We start from the raw sequence: 14,350 nt of genomic DNA on the forward strand, positions 1-14,350 counted from the left end.
GGGCAGTTGAAGATGGGAACAAATACTTTCCAGACACACAAGTATGAGAGAACATGGTAACAGACAATATTTTTTCCCCCAGTCCTTGCAGTTTGGATAGAAGTTCATAAAATTAGGAAACAAGAAACTCAAACATTGCAAAAAACCACCAACAATCAGGCATATCTTGAGATTTCCTTGATTAAGATCCGAATCAATTCTAAGTCTTGAAGTCAAACTTCATGGGCACAAAGATCCTACACAGCTTTGTGATTCAGACATGGCTAAGTAGAAAAGCATGCCATTGATACAGCATTTAAGGTTAAACATCATTTATCTCACACAGAACAACTGGAGAGACCAAGGGTTCAAAGGAACACTTGCTTATAAACAACCTACTCAATTTTGTCCCCACTGAAAAAACTGTCCAAAGCAATTAGTTTAGCATCAACACTGAATTTCACCTCAGGCTAAAGCTACTGGAAATACTTGGATGTAATTTCCAGTTCTACTTAGCACTAATATATATACCCTTAGTCAAACACCCCAGAATTTATAAATAAACTTACACTTTACATTATTAATCTGTAATAAAAAATAATCTCTAGAATACACCATATTTATATTAAATACAAGTTAATATAGTATGACAACTTAATCAAAACAGTGAGAAATCTTAATTTAAGATAAATATTGCTCAGACATTTGCATTTGTTGCAAAATTGGGGGTTTTCTCTAATACAGTACTACTTTTGTAATTTTTTCTTTATTTTATTAGTGTTCAGAGTGAATGGTGATGTAAATAGAAGTGACTGAAGAAGTGCTGGTATTTAGGTTGTTTAATTTAACCCTTACTTACCAGGAGATTCTCCTGGCAAATCTGGGGCTTGGGATGAATCTACAGAAGAAACCACACTGACAGCATTTGTAGGAGCACCAATAGCAGCTGTAGAAGATGAAATGCTTGATTTCTTCGTAGGTACAACAACACTCCTAGGTGAAGACAAAAGATTAGTAAATCATACAAGTATGTGAAGGCTCACACTACTGTGATCCCGTTCTTATACATCTAGCTTCTATACACAAGTATACATTCTATACTTCCATGTCCTGCAAAAGTTCCTTTGCTTCCCTACTTTCTATTTCAATCACCTTTTGTAGGCCACTGTAACCTAAGGACACTTCACTTGTTGGTGGTACACTTTTTAATGCTATACTTTAATATCTCATCCACTTCCACAGAAACCCCTAACTAAAAGCACAAAGTTAGAAGATCACCAGGGAAAGGGTTCCGCAACAAGGCTTTTCTTTGCACCTTAAGCTTCCCCAAGATTTGCTTTTAAAATTCAGGCAACTATTTACAAAAGATGTTGCAGTATTCAGTGTGAATTATCAGTGCTGAAGGATGCATTGACATACATACAGGTATTCTAATGCAGAACAGAAGACTAATTGAAGAAGGATATACCACAGCTAAAAACATCCTAACGCATCTGCATGCACAGTCAAATGTTCACATCTTAAAACTACAGCTAAGGCATGAATTTAAGTATATCTTGCCAATCAAGTTTTATTTACGTAACAAATCAAAACATTCCTTGGAGTTAAGAGAGAATCTCCATCTTTTATACAAGCTAAATGTCAGGCCTTACAGTCAGCATTAAAGACTACATCAGAGGAAAAGATGTGACAAGTTAGGCACGGCAATTTATCTGACATGTTACAAAGACATGTATTTATGCTATACCAATTTCAATTAAATTGTAGTACTTCATTCCAAATACCTAAAAGGCCTTGTTAAACATACATTAAAGGCGTTTTTAATTGCAAGTTAGCTCCATAAACATGCAAAACCCCAGCTAATGAGGTAAAGAGTACAGCTGATATATAATGTACTCCCACTGCAGCGCTTACTTTTAATTACCTGGTGTTAACCATAAGCCGAAAATCTTCAACATTCAATTTATTTAAACACATCTTTTGTTGACAGTAATACAACTACACACCGAAGTATTCCCTTAATAGCTTTAAAATATTAATTTTCTAAACAAAGTAACTCAGAAACTTGACCTAAATTCAGCTGTGAGAACAACCTAAGTTCTTTCAAATATTTCTAAAACAGCTCTTGCTGGAATGGGGAAAGAAGGAATGTATTTGACTCCCTACTTCAGTCACAGGATGTAAAAGGATGTCACAGAAGCTACCACACTACTGATTAAATCAGCTCTCCTCAATGGCCAGAGTAGGCAGGCACCATATTTGGAGGCAGTACATGTCATATCATTATAAGGGTGACTGCTAATGTTAACTAGTCACTAAAAAAATAGAAGCAACAACACCTGAGTCCCAGGTCAAGATATTGTGCCTAAACCATGAATTTTGCTCATATGTTCATGTTTGTTTCCCTGAAACATGAACAATAGACTAAGAAATAAGTCATATATTTAGAGCATTTTTAAAATTATTGTCACATTACCAATTAATTTTGCACCACCCAGGTATAAGAAGGGGATCTCTCTCTCTCAAGATTCTGTGACATTCACTACCTGGAAATTGTTCCTACTATTCTATAACATACATTCAAACACCTGAAAGGGGTTAGGATGTGAATACAAGTTTACAGAGTACAAATGCATCCACACACAGTAAACTTTGGGACATTTCTCCAACCTTCATAATACAGCACTGAAGCCCAGACGTATTCCTTCAGAGATTTTAAGTCCTTTTACTGTATAGATATCCAACTCAAGAAATACTAATCAATAATATTACACCCAAAAATGTATAACTTCTCATTATAAATATGTGTCTATTCAGGTGGACTCCATAAGACCTCACTGCCTGATCTAGAAAAATTTCTTTGCACACCCACTAAGTTACAGAAATAATCATCCGGTTTTTTGCTGCTATTTACTAATAGACACAATTATACTGGATATAATATACTGGATTAAGGAGAATGTTTAGTGACAAATTTCAGTGCACATGTAGATGGAAGTTGTGCACACATAGGTTGTGTCTGCTCTAAAACATATAATTCACATAAATAATTTTAAATTAGAAAACATCAAATTACCTTGAAGGTAAAAACAAGTCCTTTAGAGAAGTTTTCTATTTCCAGGGCTAATAGTCAATCAGAATTCTCTCAAAACCAAATCAGAATGCATGTGTCCTCTGAATGCCTAAGAATGTTCTGGTTTTACACTCTGACTCTAGATGAACTACAAAACAGGTGGTATTTAAGTCACAAAGAATAAAAAAGGCGTGGCCAGAACTACACCTTAAATGGCAGAATTATGACTGAATTTAGTATCAGAAAAGACTGCTTTCAGATGCAAATCATGAAATGAACATGCTGGAAGGATTGAAGAGGAATTTTAGAAGAGAAGTAAGCTTTAGCATTACTAAAAGCATCTCCTCACAGGGCAAGTGGAAGCTCTGGATCTGTATGGGAGCAGATGTGTGGAGCGAGGATGGCTGTGTGCAGACAGAGCTGTTACCTCAAAAGTGTTCATCTGCAGCCAGCAATAAGGGCAGGCAAAAGAAATCCCAGCTCCAACAGCCTTCTGGTACAACACCATAGATTATCATTCCTACCTGTAAGCTCCTACTGACCTTCAGTGTGCTTAACAGGGGGTGCACTGAGGGAGTATTTCCAGCTAATTGGAAGACTCTCTACAGCTACCCAAGGAGAGGTGCATTCAAGGAATTAAGATTGTTTTGGGGTTTCTCCCTCTGGGCTGCAACAGACAGCACTAAATGACCAGAACAGTCCCTTCTGCCTTTTCAGATCTTTTGTCTACCTCCTCACCTTCAAATCTGTACGAGTTTGGGAATACATGTATAGCTGCTACTCTAATCTTCAGTAACTTACTTTCCATGAAGTATATGAAACAGGGAACTATATTCTAACACTTACTTCCAGTATAATTTTCAGCATCTAGCAATGGCATTCACTACAAGGAAGATACTCAGATTACCAGCACCAGAAATCTGGCACTTATTCTATTCACAGCTGCAAAGTAGAGCTGTTACTTGTATTTTTTTTTTTTAATTAGCCAACATCATTCCTTTTGCATTGATTCAAGAAATAAAAATTAATAACTACAGTTTTCAGACTTCGAAATACAAGAAAACATGCTACCTTATAAACAGGACCCAGGGAAGTGCCTGAGTATTCCAGAGTCATCACATGCTTCAAACAAGAGACAATAACTCTTACAAACTTTTCTGAGAGATATTCATTGTTTACTATATCCCGCTGAAACAGAAGCTTTTAGCTAAAGAATAAGACTTCAACAAATCTACTTCATAAATTCAACAACAAAAATGTCCTGTTGGTCCTTGGATCCTTGTAAGAAAAGAGAGTCTTTGAACATCTCACCATAGAGCTCAGACTACTTCCAAACAGAATTTATTTTAGATAGTGATCTGGAACATTCAACTGAAATAATTGCTATTTTTGAGCAAAAATAAAATAAACAGTATTTCTGGTGAAGAAAGAAGGTCCCTCCCAAGAGCTGTGTCAATCTGATGCACACAGCCAAAAGAAGTGCTGGATATTGTTGGATATTGCTCGATATTTTGTTAGATATTAGAAAAGCATGATGCAAAAAAAACCCAAATTGTGAATGTTCCTGGTCTTCTGGTCAGTTGCCACAGCCTTTTGATGTAAAAAAATCCTTAAAGTAATTCAAGAAAAACAAATCAAAACACCCAAGTATCCCGACATACTGACTTTCTAGCTGTGCACTACTGCAGTATTGGTAATGTCAAATTTATTGCCATGGATGTCTTCTCTTTCAACAGGGTAACCAACCAATGGTATAGCTGCAGGACTTGTTTCAGGAGTTTCCACTTCCAGACCTTCTTCAAAGGTATGAAAGTACAGCTCAGCAATCACATACAGATGTTCACATTTGCCACATACTGGAAAAGCAAACTAAGATTTTTGAAGCATAAACATCGGTCATGCTTCTTTATTTACATTCTGAAATTCCTACATTTTTCCTTCTTTGGGCAGTAAAATGATATCTTCTTTGAATATTTAGGTGGAATTGCAAATGTGTTCCAAAGAAATATTTTTCCATTAGCTACCAATGTTCCTTTGTGTTCTTCTTTTGAAAGATTATTTAAATGCTAATATAAGAAAAATGAACACAACTGGCATAAAGAATGTGAGACGGGAAAATTGAGTTTAAATATTGTAGCAAATAAACTATGTAGAAAACATGAAGTGTTCAGCGGATTATTAAATCAAGTAAATTTGTCAGAACTGTCTTAAAAATTAATGTGCTTTCAACTTCCCTTAAATAATAGGGCACTTGCTTTTAAAGAGTACACAGATAAGACAGGCCCTTTTCTGTAGCTAAACTGATAAGTGTTTTTCTGAAAAAGTTAAGTGTTGCTACACATAAGAATAAAATATTCGTCAACAAGCTACTTTCTATTTCCTCAGATCTACAAAAATAACATATTTTACAAAACATCTGTAATCATAAATTTTATCAGAACACATATAAAGCAAGCTCACACAAGAGAAGAGACGCATCATGTGGAAAAAAGAGCAACAATGTATTTTACTCCTTAACATTCACATCAATTACATTATATTTCTGGGTTACATTTGTACATTAAAACATTCATTATAATAGGTTTCAGCTACAGGATAAATAAAATAAAAACTGCACAAATACACTTAAGGTCCCTTTCAAGGAGACCTCAAGCACCACGGTAAAAACACTTTAGCTGCCTCATTTACATGACTATATTAGATGCTTGCCTGTTTTCATTTAAAATAAAAACTTTAAGGTTTAAAATAAGAATTTACAGCAGGGGAACAAACATAGGCCAGGCATAGTGAGAACCAGCCACCATAAATACATCTTAGCCAGAAGGTCAGTGTGTTATTAGTCCCAATTATGCTGAAGTGTAAGAAGTCTTCGTGTTGCAGACAATTATTCACTGCTGAATGAGCACAGACCACTGAGCTGAACACTGACTTCCATCACAGACAAAGGCTTACGCAATAATGATCTATTCTGACAAATTCCATACGGATTTACTTATTGAACCCTTCCCTGGTTTCAGTTCACTGATTCTTCCATTTCAATATAAAGACAGAAAATATCTGCATCTCCTAAAATTTTGGTGTTTTCCCAAATATTTATTTTTCATTAAGTTGTGAAGTCCCCATTTCATTTTAAATATATTTCAAGTTACAAATTTTCCTTGGGTGCAAGTCAAATATTCTTAATACAACATGAGGCAGCCTAAACTGATGACCTCACTGTAATTTAAAAATATGAGCTCTGATTCCTCTTGACATACAAGAATTTATACAGATTTAATTCTTAGCTTTTATTTTTAGAACTGAAAAGCAATGCAGGTGACAGTTTGTCTGTACCCCGACAGGGTAATGGTTTTAATTCAAAACCAAAAGAAAATAGCCTTGTCCAGGCTACCAAAACTATGTCCACTGGAAGACTCCTGTGCAAGGAGCAAAAGACCAATTAAGAGGATCAGAGACTTATTTTTGCCTCTATTTTGTGAGCCAGGAAAGCAGTCTGCCATGTCAGCATCCTTCTATGGGCTCTGCTGTCTGTGGATAATACCCATTCTCTTATGACTCCCTTGGAATATCCAAGGAGAAAGGAAGAATAAGAGGCTCTCAAAACCATGGGAGATCAGAGGATGTGGGGAGGGGAAGAGAAGATATGATAGAGAGAATACAATAAATTTTGCAAGAGAACTTTAAAATCAGCTTGGCAGGGAGAAGACTTCAAATGGTTTGCCTCTTTGGTCCCTGCAGAATGCAAATTGTTGGTCTGCTGAAAGAGCTGACCTTTCCATCACAGCACATGTGCCTTTATCTAAAGATTTGCCATTCTCATATTCTGTCTCCATCTACACCTGGCAGATGTAATCTTGTCAGCAAATAGTTTATTCTTTTTGCATTTGAGGCCCAAATCAATGAAGTCTAAGATATATCCATTCCATATAAAAAGGGACTTGGATGAAATTTAACTGAAATTACCACAACCAACCACTACAAAGGCATATGCACACCACTGACAAATGAGTAAACACAGGCTGAGCCAAATTAAGCAACTTACAGATGATGTTCCAAAAACATAAACAAGCTTATTAACATATCTGTTCTGCAAGTTACAGCACAGCTGCAGATTTAAGCTCTATGGTACAAGATCATGATTTAAGAGCCTATATTCCTCTGAACCCTCAGCATCAGTTTCCCATAATGACATCGTTATTGAATGCTTCCACATAGAGCAGCAGAAGCCAGGAGAGACCAAGGTTTTATTTTAAAGTGTACAGTAAAAATGGCAAGTGATAGGTTATGGGCTTTATTAGACTAACTGAAGAGAAATCTCTCTTTTTATCCCAAGCTTTGGTTATTTTTATTTCCATTTTATTTGAATTTGCTTGCATTAGTCCCCTCCTCTTTCTTATACAATTACTACGAAATAAGAAAACTGCTGGTTCAGGACAAACTGAAATCGGAACATTAATTCATGTCCCTGTGGATCTTGGGAAAAAGCCAATGCAAGTCTTGAAATTTATCATGATAAACTCCTGGCACCCACTAATCACAAGACTGTATCTTCCCATAAGATAAGGGGTGGATTTTTGGCATGGGAATGAACACATACACCTAGCTGTTTGCAAAGGCTTGCAACCTGGCAGCCCTTCAGTAAGGTTTCACTCACATAGCTGTTACTGTATACTCTCCAGCTATGGCTGGGAAGTTGATAATCCTTAAGATATGAGGAGAGTTTTGATTTCTGACACAGCATTCCTGAGATAAATGTAGGATCAGAGAGATGCTTTGAAATTCCCAGAGATACCCCACTGGTAAACTGCTACATGGGAACAACGTTTAACAAAGTGCCTTTAAAAAGAAGGAAAAAAAAAAATCCTCACAGAATTTGTGTTTGCCTTCAAACAATATATTAAATGTAAACCAGACACAGAAGAGACCATCCCTAAATCTGTTTTCCCCAAGAAAAATTTCACAACAAAACTTATTATTTTTGCCTACCACAGAGATGACATCTATTATTTCCAACTCTATTCCAGTTTCTTATAAAAAGCATGAGTTGTTTTTTTATCACTGGCACAATTCCTTCCTGCTATGGTAACTACATGTCATTTCAGAGCATAAACTTGTATTTTAAACAGTCTCACTACATAAAGATACAGCCACCTTCAAGCGGCCATGAAACTTGCCTGTCCATTTAACTTCTAATGTTTCACACAGTTATTTTCTCATTTTAACCTTAGCTAGTCAGCAACATGCTTTATCATATATCAGCATATTTACCATATGAGGGACTTTGTAACTATCCAGGAAAAAGAACACAGAACTGCAAGTGCCAGAAGGGTTGCTATCAATGCCCAGTATTTCACTGGTGTACATGTTATCAAATTAAATTGCATTGCTTCCTCTAATAAGGTTTTGTGGGTGTAATCTACCCATGTCAGCCATCAGGGCTGCAAGTGCCCAATTATTTCCTGTCTAGTTAACCTCCTATATACCAATTCAAATCAGCACAAGGACCACAAACCTTTCGTGTCCACAATAGCTAAAAAATAATTCATAAATGCAATAGTCACTTCTGTACCAGATCTCCAGACAAATGTTATTTGTGTGGCTGAAACCATGCAGCAATGAATACTAAGAATTTCATGAGAAAAAAGCACTACTCACAGACTAAAACATTATGCTTTTTTGACATCAACTGCCCATTGCAGCAAAGATCAACGAGAGGCCTCAAAGGGAAAGTGCCAAAAGCACTTGGGCAGCAGCAGGGAGAGAGGTGTGGCAGGTTCTAACTCAGTGTCCCACTCCTACCAATTCTCCCTCTGCCTCCATCATCCTCCTGCTCCCAGAACAAGTCTTCCTGTTCAGCATCACAAATAGACCACAGTATTTACTTTGAGACAAGAGCAAGGGGCCAATGCTGGCATACCCCATCTGTCTGTGTCTCATCTGGCCAGACACCACTGTCCCTTCCCCCAGCAGTGATAGGGCAGCGTAAGGGGAACAGAGAGGCTGTGACAGCTGCACCCACACCCCTGGCACCACTGCACTCCTCTCATGGGGCAGCTGCTATTTTGAACAGGGCAGCCACAGACTGCAAAGCCATCAGAGCCAGAGGAGGGTCGGGAATCAGCAGAAGATCAGATACTGGTATGGTAACAAGGGATCCCCTTGCACAAGACTGACTGCAGCATTTCTGGAAATAACTAAGGCTTTCCTAGAGGCAGGAATGCAAGTGTTAGGTGATTCTTTCTTTTCTTTTTTGTTTTCTTTGCAGTTGTTGGGAATCCTGAAGAGGTATAAGGCACTAAGTCTAGAAAAAGTTTGGTTTGCTATGCTTGGGAAAAGATAAGAAGCTAATGAGACTGAGCCACAAGGGACACAAATTATTATCAGGAAAGAGTCACTTCATTCCAAAAAGAAAGAAATCAAGAATTCTCCTTTTTGAATTCACTGCAGCATTTGAGTATTAAGAAATGCAGAAATTTATGACAATGAAACAGAAAGCTGTTACCACAGAGTAAATCTAACAGCTTAGGGATAATGTCTACCAAAAGAATAAATGGAAAAGTTAAAGTAGGCCTTTGGCATCAGAAGGCATAACACACATCTATTTTCCAAATGAATATGGGAATACTCTCTAGATAGAAGGGCACTTAGATGATTACTATATTGTTTTTAAACCATTTGTAACTATTAGTAAGCCAGTATTCTTTTGCAGGCCCACAATAAGAGAGACTAGATACAACTCTGTGATGAATATACCTGCTAATCTACGTATCATTATTTCAAGTTATTTAATGTCTGTTTTGTTTCTTGAGTTCTTTAAAGCCAACTTAATATGCAGTCCTCATCTGCCAGTGCTACATTTAGTAGTTCTGGTGAAGCGTGGGGTTTTCCCGTTTTTTACAAATACCTTAAGTAAAACCAAATTTTTAAGTATTTCAGATGTTACATTACCTGTCAAAGGAATGGAACTGCACAGGCTGCTCAGCAGCTCCGTCACCAAGAACTCCAAGGAAGGTTGGTGGCAGAAGAGCAGCATCCACTGCAGTCCCATCAGCTGGTGTGCTCACCAGGCTTCTCAAGATGTCCTTCACATTGACATTTTTTGCAGCTGGCACAGAAACCACAGATTTACTCTCTTCAGTTCCTGTCTCACTTCTGCTCTCCTGAGATTTATTGACTTCTAACGAGAGCGTGCACAGGACTTCACTGACTGCATCTGGGCCTGCACTGACACTCAGAGGTCCTGCTTCAGCAGCACCACCTGAACAGTTTGTTTGTGCTGGAGCTGCATCCTCCCCAAGACCAGAATCCCTTCTCTGCATAGATGCTGTACTTTCTGAATCTTCAGTAGAGGCCGAAGCACCAAGAGCAACAGATGGGCTTTCCACGACTGTTCATGCCAAAAGACCAGAAAACACATTTTAAGGTCATTATTAACAGAGAAATATTCACAACATTGGTCCTAAAGAAGATTTCTACAGCATTTTAAGCCACATTATTTCATTTGGCAAATTAATTAATAGTTCACCTGCAGCAGGAGTCTCATTATTTTCATTTTCTGATTCCTTGAGTGACTGGCTTTGGTTTGGTGGTCGTCTTTCGTTCTGGGGTTCCAGTATATCTCTGTATTTCGAAACCATGAGCACAGAAATAAAATATACAACAGCCAAAGCCAAAAACTGAGCCTGTTTACTATCTTCCTGTAAAAAATAGACACACAGATTTTTCCATTACAATTTCAGCAGTATGTTTATTTTTCTGTGAAGCATGCCCAGCACTACCATAAACAGACCAAGAGGAAGCTGACATGTCAGCAATGGAAGAACAATATTCTCTAGTCACAGTTTGTCTCAGCTATAAAGCTAAGGAATACAACACTTGTTGTATTCAAGTGGCACTAATCCTTACATTTTTCTTTCATATGACAACCTTGGCTAAGGTTGTGTGTTTTGACTTCATGTTTCAAATTAGTGTAGGGTCTAGGTCCCCTTTACTCACGGGTGTTTCTTCTGTTACATTTCCTCAAAAATGCCAAGATATTAACAGCATTTGCAAAACAAGCATATTCTACATGACTGGAACACATTAATGAAGGAAAAGGAGCAAATTCCAGAACAAGTGTTAAGGTTTTATTTCATTATCAAATAGTCCATATGGATGTAATCTACTATGTACAATTTAAACAAGAATTGACCAATATGCATTTGTATTGCAGCTATAACTTTATGAAGAGATTTTAAGAAAACCTTGAAAACAAATCTTAATATGAATTATGCCAGGTTCCTCCCCAGAGAAATCAGTCACTCCTAGTGAAACAGGGAAAAGTGGACATAGAGATTTAGCCTAAGCCTGTCCTTTTTGACTACCAAAGGAAAAAAGCTTCATGCACTTTTGGGTCACAGGAGAATGAAGTATTTGGATCCTCACTGACTCATCCGTAATAAATGAGAGTTTGGAGTTTTTTACCCCTCATTCACATCAGGGCTCAGGTAACACTCAATTTTTTCCTCAGCAGTTGAAGAAGCTAAGTTACAATATCAAGCTCATTCTATCATGATTGTAGTGCCCATCAAAGCTCCCTATTCCTTGAAGAGCTCTTTAATCAGTTATTCTGGGAGATGTTTATGAGAAGCTTTCTATTAAGAACAGGTAACATAAGTTGATCCTATCTGTTGCACCAAAAAAATAACCTATCTTCCCCTTGGCCTGACCCAAAACCTTAACTTTCATAGAATAATCACAGTATGAGATTGAGGAAGCCACCTACAATGGTAAGGATATAAAGAATTTTCTTCCTAGATGACTATTAAGATGGTTTCTAACTCTACTTAATAAAGTGGTGATTCAGTGAATTAGAACCAACTCTTCCTTATTTTTCCAGCTGTGTTTGAAGAACTGCTTGAAATAAAGCTCATGTGTCACTGTAAGTACTGCTACTGGTGGGTAAGTGGATTCCATCAGAGCTCCTGCTGTAGAACTCATAGATTCAAATTATGCCACTCCTGGTTCTAAGTGCTGAATACAATGTAAGAAATTGCATGCAAATAAAACATTTAGATGCAAGTGTAAACAGCTCACACAAAAACTATTCCCAACCAGATCTTTCTAAATCTACTTTTCCCCCATAGCTCCACACCTCAGCCAAAAAGCAGAGCTATTGCATCATTTTATATTTATTGTGAAACAGAGAGCCTGATGGATTAGATATGCAAAAAAAGCAGAGGTTGTGGGTGGGTGTTGTTTTGGTGGTTTGTTTGAAAGAAAAAAGTTTACAAAATGTGCTTGAAGAAATCATTAGGATTACTTTCATTGCCACCAGTATAATAGAGGCACTTCCTGTTACTCTCTTCACACTGATACTTAAGTAGCGGTTGAAAGAAGCTTTCTTCAATCAATGATTACAGTAAAAATAAAACTCAAAATCCTTCACTTTTCTGGACATTATACTTGCTAAAGAGTCTAATAATTGTAAACCAAGTTGTGGTGTCCAGGCTTGTGGCCACCAATGAATCACAGCCATTATAGCTGCGGTATTTGCTTACAGAGGGGTTTTTTACAAGCAATCAATCTCAGTTTCCTCAATATCAGCTATAAAGTTGCTGACACAGGGCAAAGATATTTTTATTCAATCCAAGACTAAAAAACATGTGCATATTTACATCACCTGCACACAAACTGGTTCCTCTGAGGGGAAGTAAAGGAATCAGAGATGACCTCTAATTTCCAATTAGCTAGAAGAATGTGACTTTTTCAAAACATAAAAACATGTTTATGATACATAAACATATACATAAACACGTACATTGTCTATGTACACATTTGTAATAAACACAACATAATTAATATACAACAGGCAGAAATCAATACTTAAGTACACAAAGAGCCAGACCAGGAGACAGTTGGGTTTCACCTCTCCCCTCTTTCCAACCCCAAACACTACAACAGTTGCAGAGTATTATGAGTTCCTAATTACTGCAAGCAGTATTCCCTTTTTGTACATCCAATTTAGCCAAACTCTGTAACACAGAGGAAGCATTCAGCAAACAGATATAAGCAGAATGCAAAGAAAAGGACTTTATTTACTTACTATATCTCTGAACACTACTGCTCGGAGGCGATTAATATCCATATCCTGCAGAAGTCTGTCATGGTCCCTTATTGGAGAAATGCCACCAGTCACAATGTCCACTGGACTCTATTAAAAAAACCCAATTGTTTAAGATCCCGTTTTTAAAAACATTCTACCAAGAATCATTAAGTGTGTACAATAACCCACTGTACGTGGTATTGTCATAACTAGAGCAGAAAGGCCAGATGTGCATTACATCTTTAAAAGAGAAAAAATCTGGACATTTCTTGCAACAGACTTAATTTCCAGCATTTGTGCCACCCCACTTCAGGTGTGTTAAAGTATCAGTGGTGCAGGTACAAATTTAAAAACTCATCCCTCTGAACACAGTAATCATTGTTAACTTAGGTGTTTCTGAATGTGGTCTTTAACTTGCCTTTGCTGCAGATTTTCCTGATCCTACAAAGCCTTGCACTGCTTTTTTATTCTTGCCAGTGTCTCCAATAGGCTTTATCTGTGCATGCTGCTGACACTCCAAGCAATTTCTTACTGCTATTGCACACACTTGAGGGGAAAAGAAAGAATGAAGAGTTATTCTGAGAAATAGTATTGTTCTATATTCCCTGACAGAAATGCATAATACAATTCTGTTTACCAATTAAAATTAAATAGTTTACGCACATTAGTAAAATACTTTGTTTCCTTAAGTTTTAGACAATTGCAAAACAATGCTCAAAATTCTTTAATCATTTATAACTAATAATAAATGCTAAACTATTAGAACATATATGCTGTTTCTAATGGATACTTCAAAGTGAGTGAGCATCCCTCAGTGGAATTTTACCATGCATACAACCACGGGGTGGCTAGGGTGAAGACAGTTAAATTTCACAAACTAGCAATGGAGAAGACAAGTGATACACCAGTGAAACAATGGCAACGTTTGCTTCACAATACTCTGTTACTCTTGGGCTAAAAGTTCTGAAGTTACACAACTTTTTACTTTTTTTTTTTTTAACTGCACATTTGTGCCCTATTTCATCTTCTAATATGTATTTTCAAAGGAAAAAAGAACTACCCCACCTCTATACCTGTTTGCATCCCATAAATCTTGTTCTACCTGCACAAAGTTTTAATTGCCTAGAAAGGGAGAGGAAGGCTAGTTACTGTTGAGGCTCTGAGCTGCTCTGGCACTCATGCAAATTAAACTTTTCATTAAAAAAGTCTTACAG

The 14,350-nt window shown here is 37.1% G+C and overlaps 1 protein-coding gene across 6 annotated transcripts in view; it reads right to left on the reverse strand.

Moving 5' to 3' along the window:
* Positions 1-14,350, reverse strand: part of LRBA (LPS responsive beige-like anchor protein) — a 369,063-nt gene that overhangs the window by 280,839 nt on the left and 73,874 nt on the right. For all 6 annotated transcript variants that reach the window (XM_088057132.1, XM_014254789.2, XM_014254786.2 and 3 more), the window contains 5 exons: positions 13,555-13,682; positions 13,137-13,244; positions 10,578-10,749; positions 10,001-10,439; positions 839-972 (listed from right to left, as the gene is read on the reverse strand). In XM_088057132.1, the coding sequence (XP_087913258.1) occupies positions 839-972; positions 10,001-10,439; positions 10,578-10,749; positions 13,137-13,244; positions 13,555-13,682 (981 nt within the window). The remainder of the gene's footprint in view (positions 1-838; positions 973-10,000; positions 10,440-10,577; positions 10,750-13,136; positions 13,245-13,554; positions 13,683-14,350) is intronic.

Source organism: Pseudopodoces humilis, chromosome 6 (genome assembly GCF_049639895.1).
Source record: "Pseudopodoces humilis isolate 2021_Gansu_Grassland_sample_001 chromosome 6, ASM4963989v1, whole genome shotgun sequence".
NCBI classification, from domain to species: domain Eukaryota; kingdom Metazoa; phylum Chordata; class Aves; order Passeriformes; family Paridae; genus Pseudopodoces; species Pseudopodoces humilis.